Raw genomic sequence first — 15,618 nt, 5'->3', positions numbered from 1 at the left:
TGCCGGACTTTTCACGGCACCTCCCCATCCCCTATTTATCTTGATTTCCACGTTGCTAGGGATTCGGCAGGGACTCAGTAACAGAGGCACTGCGTCAGGGTTTTGCGACCCTCAGGTAAGTTAAAAACTAAAGCGAGAAGAACTCAGATCCCCAGGCGCAGAAAGGAGGACACTGGAAGAGGGTTGCGTTACAAAGTAGAAAACCGTCCTCTCGGAGTTTAATGGCGAAGGGACTGGCGCTCACATCCAGCCGCACACCCCGCAAGCGGCCGGTTACCAGGCAACCAGAACTCTCGCGAGACACACCCTGCACCTGCGCACTGCCTCTGGATGGCCTTTTCCGGATCCTCACCCCCAGCTCAAGTCAGTTTCTAGAGATCGAACCTTTCCCTTTCTCTACGCCTTTTTGAGAAATGGCGTTTGGGACTATCCCGGCGCAGAAGGAAGAAGCGTGAGGTCCCCCGAGTGGTTCCACATCACCCCAGCACGTCAAAAGGCGGGGCCGGAGAAGGCGCAGGTTCTGCGCGCGCGCAGAGCGACCCACGTGGAGCTGGCGCAGAGGCCACCGTGAGTGGGGCTCGGGCCGGGGTCTGAAGTCCCCAGCGGCCGCCCGGGGAGGGATCCGTCCTGGGGCTTTGCCGGGTGCGCGCCGTCTCCCCCGCTCCCCGACTCTGAGGGCGCACGCACCGGGGACCACAGTGTTTTCCGGTGTCCTGGCTTTGGCCCCCAGTCTGCTCTCCGCCTGGAGCTGAATGACTGTTGGGTACGAGAAATAACGCCCATCCTGGTCCCTCTGTACTACGCAGTCTGGAAGTGGAGGCGGACAAGAAAATAATTCTAGTCTCGTGTGCTAAACCGTAAAGTCGGTAGGCACTAGAGAGGCAGCAGACATTAGGGAACTGGCCCTGTTATCCCCTCGGCTGCCGGACCCCGAAACTCAGAGACCCCTCTCTTGAGTTCTTTCTCTGTTTTACTCCCAGTTGATCGCTAAGTCGGGCGGATTGCACCTCTTCTGTTCATCCCCTCTGCGGCGTCTCTAGTGCCGCAGTCATTTCTTTACGGTTTGGTCCTTGGCAAAGGCCTCCTCCTGGTCCAAGTTCACACAGCTCTTTCCCTGATGCCTTTCTAACTACATCGCTCATCTTGCTTTGAACGTTCCCACTGCCGCTTCCCGCTGCAAGGTTTGCAAGTCTTCCTCACCATCTCACCGCTCTAGCATCTCTGCTCCGGCGGTATTGACATTCTTTCTTTTAACGCAATTTCCTGGGATACCCTTTCTGATAGCCCTTTGGTAGGTATTCTTCAGATGCAGGTTAAAGGGACACTTCCTCCAGGAGGCCTTTCCTGACCTTCTCACCAGAGTCAGATCTCTGCTCTACATCTCGTAGTTTCCGTACCTGATTTGCATAGCATGTTATTTTATTACTCGCTGATAAATCTTCCTCATAGGTTCTGAGCCCAGTGGATCCAGTGGCTGTTTTGCTTTCATTTGTAATCTTTCTGGCTTGGTTGCATTGTGGGAAATGCGTAGATACTTGCTCTAGTAAGAAAGATGGTGTTGTTGGGGCTGAGGGTAGGAGTAGTTTTCCAGGCAGAGGGAAATGTATAAAGCCCTGGAGAGGAGGAACTGGTCATCTCTTGAAACAATATGTGGCTGCAAGGAGGGGCATGAGGAGAAAGATGATGGGGGGATGCGGCCAGAGTGTGGACTGCCTTGGCTGTCACCTTAATGAGTTCACACTTGATGCTACAGGCCTGAGGCCTCCATTTTCTCTTCAAATTCTGTTACTTATTCCACTTTAGTCTTGGATTCTATTCCATGAGACTTATCTTAACGGAACCCCTTGGTCCTTGTCTCCCTGTCTAGATTCTGAAGCCAGGAGGCGCTGATGCACAGAGCACGTACCTGTAAGTATTTCCTCCGTGTTGTCTGGATGCTGAGGCACGTGAACTGTGGTTTGCAGTCTGGCAGGACCCCTGTCAGATCATTGTATTCGTTCCTGAGTCATTTATTTCCCTCCTCCTGACCACCTTTGGGTTGGCACTGGCCTCTGCCAATCCCGTCATGGGGCGTGACTGCGCTGGAGGGGAGTGTGGGGATGATGGGTGGGGAGGGCTGCGCCCTGGGGCAGGGTGGAGGAAGCAGCTTCGGAGGCCCTAGGGAGCTGAATTTTGATTTTCTGTGAGAAGGTGACGTAGAAGGAACACCAAGGCCAGCAGAGGTCAGGGGACCATTTCTCAGGCTGCCCGGTGTGGAAAGGCCCCCGTCCTACGCCGGCGGTTCTCAAGCCCCATTCTCTATCAGATTCCCGGGCAGCCTTTTTTCCAAGTACAGGTGCCGTGCCATGTCCTCAGGGATTCCGATTCAGTAGACCTTGAGAGGACCAGCCGTCCACATGTTTTACTAAAAAGTCACAGATTAGGGAGTTGCTGTTGTGGTTGAGCGGATTAAGAACTATGACTGTTATCATCCATGAGGATGAGGGTTTGATCCCTGGCCTCCCAGTGGGTTAAGGATCCAGGGTTGCTGTGGCTGTGGCTCAGGCTTGCAGCTGCAGCTCTGATTCAACCCCTAGCCTGGGCACTTTCATATGCTGTAGGTGCGGCCCTAAAAAGACAAAGAAAAAGTCACAGATTATTTCTGAGGTGCAGCCAGGATTGAGAGAGCATTAAAATTTGGATTTGGGAAACCAGGTGTGACTCGGGCAAGGTACTTACTTAACCTGAGCCCGTCTCCTCCTCCACACGCTAGGCAGTTAAACTGGTGCTTTGTGAGCATCTGATAATTCACAGAGAAATTGTTCACACATTCTGACTCACCCCACGGAAATACCTGCCCTTCAGCAACAGCATCAGTGGCTGGGCTTCTGGGTGGAAGTTTACTTGGAGGGGACTTAACTGCTAATCCTGCAGGGGGCGCTCTGCGGAGGGCGGGTGTCCATGGGATGAAAGATCTACAATGAGGGCGTATCTGGAATGAGAAAATCTGGTTACCTGAGAACAGGGACACCACCCAGCTCCAGACTTCTCCAGAGCTGGCTAATTGAACTTCCTTCAGTTTTGCAACATGGGTCCCTGTGGTTCCCAGCTGAGCCCAGGAAGGAGGTGAGGAAGAAAACGAGGGAAGAGCCATATGCAGTTTCCTCTGGGCAGGATGACCAGGATATGTGCTCCAGAGCAGTGGTGGATAACATTTCACCAGTAAGGACCCCCTCTTACTGTTTTGCCTTAATGGATTAATATCTTTAACTTCCATTACAAATTTCCCTCGTTTTCATCACAGTGTCAGCCAGAGGAATGTAGGAAGGGGGCAACTGTGTACTGATGTTTTAGGAAAGATGCACAAGAAACTCAGGGTCCAGGGAGGCTTAAGAAAGGGCACAGAATGAAAGCATCATTGTCACTTGCATACTCTGCTGTTCCAGTTCTTAGAAAATCACACAATGGCAGAGGCTTCCAGGGCCCTCACAGATTGTACCCGGGGCCTTGTTGAAGGCAGAACCCCAGCGCCTAATCCGACTCTGGTTGGAGATGCTCAGTGCCTACTGGCTGAACGGATGGACGGAAGCCTCCCTAGAGAGCAATTTAGAAAATGGTAACAGATCTATCAGACTAATACTACAGGCCCTTTAAGAGGATAAATAATTATGAACAAGTAGAAACATGGAACATTTTTAATAAATGAAATAAACTAAAAGAATTTCACTGTGATCACAGTACCACAGAACATTCATAAATTGCCTGTATACAAATGAGGGCCAAGTCATTGGAAAAAAGGGGGGAAAATATATAACTTAAAAAGAGAGGTTATGTGTATGGTCACACATGTCTATGGTATACATATGTCCTATATAAGTAGGCTTGCTAGAGCCGATCAGAATCAGCCTTTGAAGAATCAGAATGAGCACAACCATGATATTCTTAAGACACGCATGTCTAGTGATCACGAATTTTCCCTTGTCGTTTTCCTTCTCTCTGAAGGATTTTCCAAATGGCCGCAGCCCCGCAAGCCCCGGGGAGGGGCTCTGTGCGGAAGACGAGACCTCCGCCTGTGAAGACCTCCTTGAACAACCCGTACACCACCTGCTGGGGCACCCTGGGGCAAGAGGACATGCACTTCATACTGCAGACGCTGGAGGACAGGTTTAAATCCCTCGGGCTTCGGAAGGTGGAGGACAGGAAGAGGAAGAAAAAGCAGCCCTCTTTAGGGAAAGAGAGTGGAGACACATGTGGCATGGCTGCGGACGCCGGCCAGGATCTGGAGGAGAAAAGGTCTGAAGGTGATGCCCAGGCGTCAGGGTGGACCCCTGCGCACGTGCGGAAGCAGCTGGCCATCGGCGTCAACGAAGTCACCAGAGCGCTGGAGAGGAACGAGCTGCTCTTAGTGCTGGCCTGTAAGTCGGCCAAGCCTGCCATGGTCACTGCACACCTGGTGCAGCTGAGCGCCAGCAGAGGCGTCCCTGCCGGCCAGGTGCCCCGGCTCAGCGAGAGGATCGCACCTGTCGTGGGCCTAAAATGCATCTTGGCCCTGGGCTTCAGGAAAAACACCACTGCCTTTGCAGATGAAGTGAGCACCATCATCCCCAGGGTCCCCCCTCTGAATGTTCCATGGCTCGGGGACCTCCAGGACACACCTGAAGACCCCCAGGAGAACTCAGAGACCAAGTCTCTGGAGAGCCGAGACAAGGAGATTTCAGAAACTTCCTTTGAAGACCTCTCTAAACCCAAAAGGAAGCTTGCTGAAGGTCAGCAGGCTGTAGTGTTACAACCCCTGAAAATAAAGAAACTGATTCCAAACCCCAATAAGATAAGGAAACCACCCAAAAGTAAAAAAATGGCTTCAAAGTAATCTTGTATAAACCTGTCACTTCATACAGTGGTAAAACGATACCTCGTCAAGAAGCCTCGAGGAGTTCCCTGGTGGCTCAGTGGGTTAAGGACTTGGTGGTGTCACTGCGGTGGCTCTGGTCACTGCTGTTGTGTGGGTTCAATCCCTGACCCGGGATCTTCCACATGTGCTGGGTGTGGCCAAAAAAAAAAGCATTGAAATGAATAAAATGAGTTACTTTTCCATATGTTCTTGGAGCACCACTTAGTACCATTCCTTTCAAATGTGTTTCAAATGTGTTAAGATTCTCTATAACTATAGAATTTAGATATGCTAAAGCTAAAAACACTAAGAGCAGGGAACATTCATAAATATGAATATCAAAACGTTTATTGAAACTAGTGTCCATGCTTGTATAAATTCACTTTTGAAAAGGCTGGTACAATGCTTGTAGGCGAGAACATCTGTATATCCCACGGCACTTAACGTCTTTCCATCAAACTCGGGAAACGTGCCACGTCAACACGGTTCTGTTGGTGGGAAGATGAAATGGACTGCAGGTGCATCATGAGTTGTAAAGGAAAGATACGAAGTGCCAAGCAACACACTCTCCAGAAACACTGCATTATCATTTACTTTCTAAATTTTGCCTTTGTCTGTAGGTAGCCTAAGCATGGGCTTGGGAGAAAGGCTTAATGCTTATAGAAAAGGCCAGATAAGGTATTTTGACTAGTTAGAAATCACCCCTTTACCTGGGTAACTTCCTAGGAACTCTTATCATGTTTAAAAAATATCATGGTCATTCGGTGAAATAAGGCAGGAAGAGAATAAAAAAATAAACTGAGGAGCTTGGGCTCTCAGAGGTGGGTCTGTCATGACGGGTCATTTAAGAAATGAAGCATAATCAAGGCTCTCTGTTCAAGTGTCTGCTATTTACAGCCTGTGCTTAGAAAAGGTGCTTTCTGTAATTTACAGAAAAGGTACTGGATTGCCAAAGTTTATTTTCAGCCTGAATTTTGGTTGCTCTACGGATTACGCCACCTCCATTTAAATTTCCTGAATGCCATCTTGACCCCCAAAACGGGGTGATGGTGGAGATGGGGGAGGGCACCTCGTGGACTAGAGCACGTCCATTACTGACAAAGGGTGGAGGACGGTGTGGTTTTTTTGAATCTGTAAGACACTATATTGCATTAAAATTTAGTTCTAACGGCTACTTCATAAACAAGCAGTTTTACTGATTTTTCTCTTTTAAAATGTTGAATGGTAACGTGCTTAAATTATAAAGAGGCAAATGTGCTAGTCATTTATTACTGGATTTTAAAATGACTATAAAAGAGGATGAACTCCGATAACTGGAATTAGGTACGCGAATAAAGGAACAATGCCACCTCATCAGGAGGTGAGTCTGTGACAGAATTTCTGAGGGGCAAAACTGCAATTCTTTGAAAACTTAGGTTGTATAAGACTGTGCCATAAAAACTGGTATAACGTAATCCCCAACTACAGCCTTGACCTCAGATAAGGCTAAAAATCCCTTTTACTTAATTCTGGTGTATCCGTGAATTGGTTCATTTTTGCTTCTAGAGGCTTTCTCCCTCTGTTAGGAAAAAATGGTAATGCAGCTGGATTGGAATCATCCTATACAAGTCACCCTGAACAGCGCTGTCCTTAAACCGTGGTTGACTTCGGGGGGCCCAAGCATGCCCCCTAGTGGAAGTCCGGGATGCCACGGCCATGGGTTGGCCCTGAGGACAAGGGCGAGCTGCAGAAAATGGCTTTCTGCTCCTTGGTGGACATCAGTGGCAGTTTCTTTCCCCATTAAAGGGCCAGGTTGTAAATACGCTAGACCTTCTGGCCCGTAGCCTCCGTCAGAACAACTCTACGAACAACTACAAAGATGTCTTTCATGGCATGAAGCAGCCACACAGGCAAAATGTAAATGAATGTAGCCGTGTTCCCATGAAACCTTATGGGTGCTGAAATCTGAACTCCCTATAATTTCCATGTGTCGCAAAACATTCCTCATTTGATCCCCCCCACCACCATTCAAAAATGTAAAACCATTCTTAGCTCGTGGGCTGTCCGAAACAGATGATGAGCTGACTCGAGTTCACAGGCCAGAGTTTGCTAGCTCCTGCCTGGTGTGAAGTATGATGGTTTCCCTGGACTCCTTAGTAAGAACACGGAGGAAGGGCATCCTGTTATCTAAGGTATTTAGATTGTTCTGGACTGAGCGGCCTAGGCACAGGTACAGTAAAGGCAGGAAGAAGGACTCACTGTGTGGTAGTTGAGGCCAGTTTATGTCGACTATGGGCGATATTTACAGTTATGTACACTGGGAAACTCGTTTTTCAAACCGGAGATAAAAACACCATCAGTATAAGTAACAAAATGATGATACTTATTTACAAATAAGAAGTCTTCCAAGAGCCTGACAGCTTTCATGATAAATTAGAGTCAGCATAAAGGAATGTGTGCAATTCTGCATAAGGAATTAAAAACATTCAGACTCTCAGCGTCCTGAGAGCAGTCAAACCCCACTGCGCGCAACACGTGACTTGAGGGCTTCGACTCCCTTCGCCTCCCGCAGCCAGGCTGTTGCCGAGAAGAAAGAGTGTCTTTGGGGCAGGACAGCCTGGCTCGTCCCGGGCTGGACACGCTTCGGGGATGTCTGCCCCACACCTGACTCTGGAAACAGTCCACCGACCCGCTGCAGATGCAAATACACACGGACTGAAGTGGCAACTTCGCCTCTCGAGACACACACAGTCCCCAGCGCGTTTTTACCTCGCTCTTCACTCCGTCATCCACGGCTCGTGACCGAGGCACAGATGTGCTGCTTCCGTGGGCGCTCCCGAGGGGACGCGTTGGGAGACGGAAGGCAACACTTTCCAGACGGCGCGTTCCTCTCGGGACACGGCCCGCAGACCAGAGGCCTCGTCACAGACAGAGGGGCAGCACTTTACCTCCGCACGGTGCCCAAGGTTTTCTTACATGATGCTGTGACGTCTGTCCAGTCCACTGAAAAGTGGCCCCTTTTCTAGAGAGAGGGAAAAAAAAGAACTTTTCTTCATCGAGAGCCAGCGAAAAGGTTGCAAATTCAAGGAACGTACTCTCTGTACCCTTCGTCCATCCCTCCTACCAGTGGGTAAATGGTGAAAAAAAGGATGAATGTTAACGTTCTAGCTACGGATGTGTTTTCTTGGTCACAAATGGATTTTTTTTCTCATCTTTTCTGTTACTGACTATGATGTCACTTAAGTTGTGCTTCTCATCTTCTTTGGAATGGCAGTTCCAGGCATCATTAACTAGAATATTAACGACTGATGACGAAAGAGTTCTAAGAACAGAAATATCCATCTATTGTAATACAAGTCCAACCTAAAAAGAGGGAAGAAATGGAACAGTAAGAACAAGTGATCAAGGAAAATGAAATTATACTAGAGTACAATAGATCTATATTTTCAAAAAGCTACTGGAGGAGTTGCCATTGTGGCTCAGCGCTAACAAACCCCACTAGTAGCCATGAGGATGCGGGTTCGATCCATGGCCTCATTCAGGCGGTTAAGGATCAGGTGTTGCCGTGAGCTGCGGTGTAGATGGCAGACATGGCTTGGATCTGGCATTGTTGTGGTGGTGGCATAGGCTGGCAGCTGCAGCTTCTAGCCTGGGAAACTCCATATGCCGTGGGTGCAGCCCAAAAAAGAAAAATAGAATTAAATTAAAAAAAAAAACCAAACACCTCTCAATCTGAAGAGAAGAAAGTATGGGATTTTCTAGGTAATGTATCAAGTTTACCAAGGTTTATCAGCCTCACTTACTTTTTCGGACTCTGTTCCTGGGCACCTCCAATTGTACAAGTAATACTGTAAATTGCCGTCGCCTATGCCGAACTTGAGTTTTTCCAAGAAGGTCTTATTTTCCATCAAATCTAGTGCATTGAATACGTCAAATCCTTTCTGCCAGTGTGAAAAAAAAGTTTAAAGTATCAAAGGATTAGGGTGTTTCATATATGATGCATGTCTGTATAATATTTAATTCCCCTACTAGGAGCCTAAATATGCATTTATAAGGTTTAATGTCTAATATGTAGTACAGGTTGGGAATTCAGTTCAAAACTGTCTTATTAAAGAAAACTAGCAAGCAGTGAATCTGACGGAGTCAGCAAGATTATACAGAAACGTTGAATAAACAGACACAGTTTGTGGGCTAACACGGTCAAAAAATTATCTATTAAGATTTCAGAAATTATTTTGTCCCTGTTTTTGAAGGAAACAGTTGCCTAGATGGCACCATCAACAGAACTGCTGGTTACTGGCCTTTCTAAATTCTGACTTACCTGAGCCTACACCCAACGAGTCAAACCTGTAAAGGCTTTAAATTGTGTATTTGTCTTGGGCAGACACTGGGAAATAAATTTAGTAATATTTTAATAGCAGAAACACAATTTAAGAAAATGTTAGCTAATACAAATGTATTATATGTATATTCTTCATATATTATACACACATACACGAAGCACCTACATTTCTTATTTTTCAGGGTTTTTACCATAAACAACTTATTACTGGCCTTTTTGGGGAAATAGTTGAAAACAAGCTACAAGGTCAAAGAATCAAAGGAGAGGAGCTCCCACTGTGGTGCATCGGGTTAAGGGTGCCGCACTGTGGCGGTGTGCGTCCTATCCCCAACCTGGGAATGTCCGTACACTCCTGATGTGGACAAAAAACAGATATGAAAAAAAGTTTCCAATGCGGGGTTGTCACTGCTGTGGCTTGGGTCACTGCCATGGTGTGGGTTCAATCCCTGGCCCAGGGACCTTTCACACACCGCAGGCCCAGACCAAAAAAAAAAAAAAAAAAAAATGTTTCCAATGATCAAATACTAGAAGAGTTCAAGGAAGGAGTTCCCGTCATGGCGCAGTGGTCAACGAATCCGACTAGGAACCGTGAGGTTGAGGGTTCAATCCCTGGCCTTGCTCAGTGGGTTAAGGATCCAGTGTTGCCGTGAGCTGTGGTGTAGGTCACAGATGCGGCTTGGATCCCACATTGCTGTGGCTGTGGTGTAGGCCAGCGGCTACAACTCCGATTAGACCCCTAGCCTGGGAACCTCCATACGCCAAGGGAGTGGCCCTAGAAAAGACAAAAAAAAGAGAAGAATACAAGGAAGACACTTCTGATGTGTTGCTCTCAATTTCTCATGAACACTATTTTCTCTTATAGTAATCACATCAAAATGTCCCTGTCAATGGATTTCAACCTCTTTTTAAAGGAAAATGTTTATTTGTAGCGAGAATTTAATAATTACCTTTACTGCTAGAGGAAACAGAAAAATGATGCAAATAAAGGCGCATTTTGAATTTAATTCTTTTCATTTTTAAATCCCTTTTATGATCATTTTAGTAATTAAAACTATTTTTTTTTTCCTGGCTGTGGCATGCAGCTGCTTGATGTGGGATCTCACAGTTCCAAGAACAGAGTCTGAACGTGGGCCGTAGCAGTTGACAGCTGAATCCTAACTACTAGACCACCAGGGAACTCCCTAAAATTAAATTAATTTTAACATTCAGAGACTATTTAGTGGAATCAAAAAACTTATTGTTGCCAGTTATTCACTGCAACACAAACACTCACATTTTTCCCCAACCAGGGAGACCTGCTTTTATGGCGCTTCACAGATACATATTTTCATCTATTGAAGGTTTGTGGCAACCCTACAATTGAGCAAGTCTATCAGCCCCATTCTCCCAACAGCATTTGCTCACTTGGTGTCTCTGTGCTCCATTGTGGTAATTCTTGTAACATTTCACACTTGTTATTGTATTTGTCACGGTGATCTGTGAGCTCTGATGTTATGATTACAACTCACTGAAGGCCCAGGTGATGATAAGCATTTTTTAGCAATCAAGTGTTTTAAATTAAGGTATATATACTGCTTAGATAGGCTACTGCACATTTAATAGATGGTACAATAGTGAAAAGATAACTTTTATATGCACTGGGAAACCAAAAAGCTCCTGTGGCTCATTGATGCCATCCTTGCTTTATTGTGGTGGTCTGGAACCATCTGGAACCAAACCTGCAATATCTCTATGGTTTGCCTGTCTCATGGGATCAAGGATTTATACTCCTTAGATTATGAATTTTACGTATTTTTACATAAGGGCTAAAAAGTTTCTCATTTGCGCAAAATGTCTTTCTGGTTAAGTTACAATAGAATTCATGATGAAAATCAGAGTTCCTGACATGGAGCAGCAGGTTAAGGATCCGGCATTGTCTCTGCAGTGGCTGAGGTCATTGTTGAGGCGTGGGTTCAATCCCTGGCCTGGTGCAGTGGGCTAAGGATCCGGCGTTGCCACGAGCTATAGTGTAAGATCGCAAGCTGCAGCTTGGATTCCATCCCGGGGCTGGGAACTTCCACATGCCACAGGTGTGGTCGAGAAAGAACAAAAAAGAGAAAGAATTCATGATGAAAATAGCCACTGAAATTAAACAAAAAAAAATTCTTAGTCAAAATTCCTTTGGTGGAAGGTCAACAGTAAAACATCTTTCAAGTGAGTCCCCCCCGAATGGAAGAAAACACAACCAAATGTTTCATACAGGCTGACATACATATCTGGATACACACACGGGACAAGGGGCAGGTCGCGTACCAGCTTGGCTATGATGAGCGCGTCGTTCATGAGGTCCAGCAGCGGCGTCTCCGTGTGGATGTTGTAGAAGGAGTAGGCAGCCTTGAGGCTCTTGTGAGCGGGGTGGTGCATGACTGTGGAGGGGAGTGTGTAGAAGCTCAGGAAGTCAGTTAGTTTACCACTGGAGTTCTAAAGAACAAAGGTAACGTCAGGTAAACATCTCCTCCAACAAGGTTCATCCAGGCAGTTCAGCGCACGTCTTGATCTCTGACGGGCCCACAGCTTTCCCTTAGAGTGGAAAGCACTGACTCTCACTCCTCCTTCCGAGTCTGACTTGGAGCCCCTTATGAGACACTGGGCTGAGGCCAAGGAAGAGCATGGAGCTTTGCCTCAGCCGAAGTGCTCATCTGTGATTTGCATCAGGGTCTTAGGCGGTAGAATGTTCTAGAAGGAATGCTCCTCTCTGGGTGACTGAAAAGTCTCTCTAGACTTTCGGGACAGTGAGAGAAGTAAATTCATTGTTTTTGCAGGAATAAGAGCACTAAGGATTAGAAGGTGACCTTTTTCAACTAAAAGATACTGTATATCATCTACATCTTCTTGGCACGAGGCAGGAATTTTATCAGCCTACCGTAAAGGTCTGGAAGCTGCTTTGTTAGAAGCCTGTAAAAGGTATTTGGTACTGCACCAAAATACATGTGACTAACTGAGAAAGTCTGAAGCTATCAAAAGTCAAAAGGGATGCACAACGTGGTGCCAAGACTTGGAAACAACCTAAAAGTCCATCAATGGATGAATGGATTAAGAAGATGTACATATGCACAATGGAAGATTACTCCGCCATAAAAAGAGTGAAATAATGCCATTTGCAGCGACATGGATGGACCTAGAGATGACTGTACTAAGTGAAGTCAGAGAGCCAGAGACAAACATTATACCATATCACCTTTATATGGAATTTTTAAAAAGAACACACATGAACTTAATTGCAGAATAGAAACGAACGCTCAGACTTTGAAAACAAACTTATGGTTACCAAAGAGGATGGGCTGGGGGATGAGGAGAGGGATGGACTGGGGATTTGCAACTGGCATATGCAGACTACTGTATTTGAAATGACTGGCTAGTGGGGACCTACTGTAGAGCACAGAGAACTTTACCCAGGATTCTGTGATCATCTATGTGGGAAAAGAATCTGAAAGAGAATGGATGTGTATCCATGTATAACTGAATCACTTCGCTATACAGCAGAAATGATCATAACACTGCAAATCAATTGTACTTCAATAAAACTTAAAAAATAAACAATAAAAAGCTTAATATGTTTTTTAAATTTTGTATAAAAAATCAAAAGGGATGCACATGATAGTTTTGGTTTCATTATCACTGGTACACCTTTCAGTACAAGAAATCAGCCAACATTGGCTAGGATGTTTCAATGCACTGTGGCGACCTATGCAAGTTTGCATATAATTCAAACTACGATATATTTGAATTATACAGCTGGATCACATGTGTCACTGTGAGTATTTGTTTTAGCAGAAAATTCCAGAGGGATGGATAATCTGGTTTTTGAGTGCTGCTGATTCATTAACCTTTTTTTTCAGTCTTTATGAAATTAAAGATGTTAAGCTAAAGTGAATCTCTATTGCACTGAATTAATAGCTCAGTATTAGAGATGACTTAAGGACCTAAATTTTCAGCTTTATTAAGGATTTTCAACTTGAAAAATACCACGGCAGAAATCAGAGTGGGGAAAAAGATATCACTGGATGGGCTAAGAGTAGAGTGGACATGACAGAGGATAGAATCACTGAACTTGAAGAGTCCAGTAGAATTTACCCAATCTGAACAGAGAGAAAACACACTGGGGAAAAAAAGGAATTAAGCTTTAGGGATCCGTGGGGCAGTAAGAAAAGACCCACCATTCCTATCACCAGAGTGCCAGGGGAGAGAAGAAAATGTGGGGCTGAAGACCTTGTTCCAAACTGGGCATAACACCCGCAACAGATTCAAGTAGTCAAGTGAACTTGAATGGGATAAACCCAGAGAAAGCCACGCATCATACTAAAATTTCCAGAAATTAAAGACAGACAAATCTTGAAAGCAACCTCAGAGAAACAATGAATTACCTACAGCAGAATACCAGTTCAAATAATAGCAGACTGCTCACCTGGAACCCTGGGGCGAGAAGCAAGTGGCCCGAGAGTGGAAAGAAAAGACCATCACTTCAGGAAAGAAGGGGAAATAAGGACATTCTCAGACAAATCAATCTTAAAAGAATGTGTTGCTAGCAGACATACCTTTAGGATTGGCTGAAGGAGTTCCCACTGTGGCTCAGTGGTAATGAACCCAACTAGTATCCGAGAGAACTCAGGTTCGATTCCTGGCCCCTCTCTGTGGTTAAGGCTCTGGTGTAGGCTATAGACTTGGACCTGGCTTTGCTGTGGCTGTGGTGTAGGCCAGCAGCTGCAGCTCTGATTGAATCCCTAGACTGGGAACCTCCACATGCCACGGGCGTGGCCCTAAAAGGACAAAAAAAAAAAAAAAAGATTGGCTGAAGGACATTCTTCAAATAGAAAGGAAATTAGAAAAGAAAGCATCTTGGAGCATGAGAAAGGATGGAAGGAAGAGGAGAGATTTAAGTACATGGTTTTCTGGGTTTTTTTGTTTGTCTTTTTAGGGCCACACTGGAGGCATATGGAAGTTCCCGGACTAGGGGTTGAATTGGAGCTGCAATTAAGTCCTACACCACAGCCACAGCAACGGAGGATCCAAGCCACGTCTACAACCTACACCACAGCTCTCAGCAATGCCGGATCCTTAACCCACTGAGCAAGGTCAGGGATCGAACCCGCACCCTCATGGTTCCTAGTTGGATTCGTTAAGCACTGTGCCATGACGGGAACTCCCTTAGATACATGTTTTGAACGATGCTTCTTCTCATGAGTTTTATAAACATACCTGATGAATGAAACCAAAAGTATGACACCATCTGACGTGCAAGACAGTGATATTTAAAAGCTGAGAAGGTAGAGACCTACATGAAAGTAAATTCACTTGATGTGGCGAGACAGATACCAGAAGACTGTGAAAAGTCACACCTGTATATTGCAATGCCCAGAACAACCGTCACAAAAACTAGGAGACTCGACTCAGATGAACTATAAATAAATCAAGACAGATCCAAAAGATGTTCAAAGAACACGAAGGGAAGGAAAAAGAAACAGAGGAACAGGAACCAGAAGAAACAAACAGGAAGCAAGTTGTCATACCGAAGGCTTCAGCTCTAAGCTATCAACAATCACCAAGTGTAAATGGTCATAATAACACCAATCCTAGAAACCCTAGCACAGCGGATAAGGAAAGATGGCCCAAGAGATCTGTCTGTAAGACATTTACTTCGAATTCAATGAGTTGAGAGTAAAAAGACTGAAAAAGATACACCCTGTACACACGCATTTTCAACAGCAGGAGTGGTTATCCAGGCACACCTCAGAGACACTGCAGATTGGGTTCCAGAGCCCCTCGATAAAGAGGATAGTGCAATAAAATGAGTCACCAATTTTTTTGTTTTCCCAGTTTATACCAAAGTTATGTTCACACTACACTGTAGTCTATTAAGTGTGTAATACCACTCTGTCTTGACAACAATGTACATAAGTACCTTAATTTAACAATACCTTGTTGCTACATCAACTATATTTTAATTTAAAAAATTTTAATAAAAAATAAAAATACTTTATTGATAAAAAATGCTAACGTTGTCTGAACTTTTAGCAAGTAGAAGTAGTTACATCAAAGATCACTGATCACCATAGCAAATATAATCATAACGAAAAAGCTTGAAATATCGCAAGAATTACCCAAAGGTGACACAGAGAAACAGTGAGCAAATGCTGTTGGAAACATGGCACCAATAGAGGTGCTGGAGGCATGGTTGCCACAAACTTTCTTTTTTTTGGTTTTTTGTTTTTTCAGGGCCACCCCCGAGGCATATGGAGGTTCCCAGGATAGGGGTCTAATCAGAGCTGTAGTTGCCATTCTACGCCAGAGTCACAGCAACACCAGATCTGAGCCTGGTCTGCAACCTACACCACAGCTCACGGCAACGCCGGATCCTTAACCCACTGAGCAAGGCCAGGGATCGAACCCG

General features: G+C 45.5%; 2 protein-coding genes across 5 annotated transcripts in view; one reads left to right on the top strand and one right to left on the bottom strand.

The window, feature by feature from the left end:
• Positions 1-317: 317 nt before the first annotated feature.
• Positions 318-5,077, top strand: RPP38 (ribonuclease P/MRP subunit p38). Of its 2 annotated transcripts, none has more exons than XM_047754935.1 (3): positions 318-567; positions 1,868-1,908; positions 3,982-5,077. In XM_047754935.1, the coding sequence occupies exon 3, from the start codon at positions 3,992-3,994 to the stop codon at positions 4,847-4,849; it is 858 nt and encodes a 285-aa protein (XP_047610891.1). In that variant the 5' UTR covers positions 318-567; positions 1,868-1,908; positions 3,982-3,991; the 3' UTR covers positions 4,850-5,077. The 2 variants fall into 2 exon arrangements, with proteins under 2 accessions (XP_047610891.1, XP_047610892.1); XM_047754936.1 differs by lacking the exon at positions 318-567 and adding an exon at positions 593-763.
• Positions 5,078-5,196: 119 nt separating this feature from the next.
• Positions 5,197-15,618, bottom strand: part of NMT2 (N-myristoyltransferase 2) — a 72,994-nt gene continuing 62,572 nt past the window's right edge. The window contains exons 10-13 of one of the 3 annotated variants that reach the window (XR_007131202.1): positions 11,484-11,651; positions 8,653-8,790; positions 7,974-8,212; positions 5,197-7,871 (exon numbers count right to left, since the gene is read on the bottom strand). Coding sequence is in view for 2 of the 3 variants with exons in the window: in XM_047754933.1 (XP_047610889.1) it covers positions 8,192-8,212; positions 8,653-8,790; positions 11,484-11,651 (327 nt within the window). In the remaining variant the exon portion in view is untranslated. Of the gene's footprint in view, positions 8,213-8,652; positions 8,791-11,483; positions 11,652-15,618 lie in introns of those variants that run through there. The other 2 variants (XM_047754933.1, XM_047754934.1) reach the window with 2 other exon arrangements.

This window comes from Phacochoerus africanus, chromosome 12, assembly GCF_016906955.1.
Source record: "Phacochoerus africanus isolate WHEZ1 chromosome 12, ROS_Pafr_v1, whole genome shotgun sequence".
In the NCBI taxonomy this organism is placed as follows: domain Eukaryota; kingdom Metazoa; phylum Chordata; class Mammalia; order Artiodactyla; family Suidae; genus Phacochoerus; species Phacochoerus africanus.
The sequence above is the reverse complement of the archived record's forward strand: the minus strand, read 5'-3'. Positions and strand labels throughout refer to the sequence as shown.

Bases quoted from the DNA above. Each gene is read 5' to 3' on its own strand.
- RPP38 (XM_047754935.1), top strand. From the start codon at position 3,992: ATGGCCGCAGCCCCGCAAGCCCCGGGGAGGGGCTCTGTGCGGAAGACG.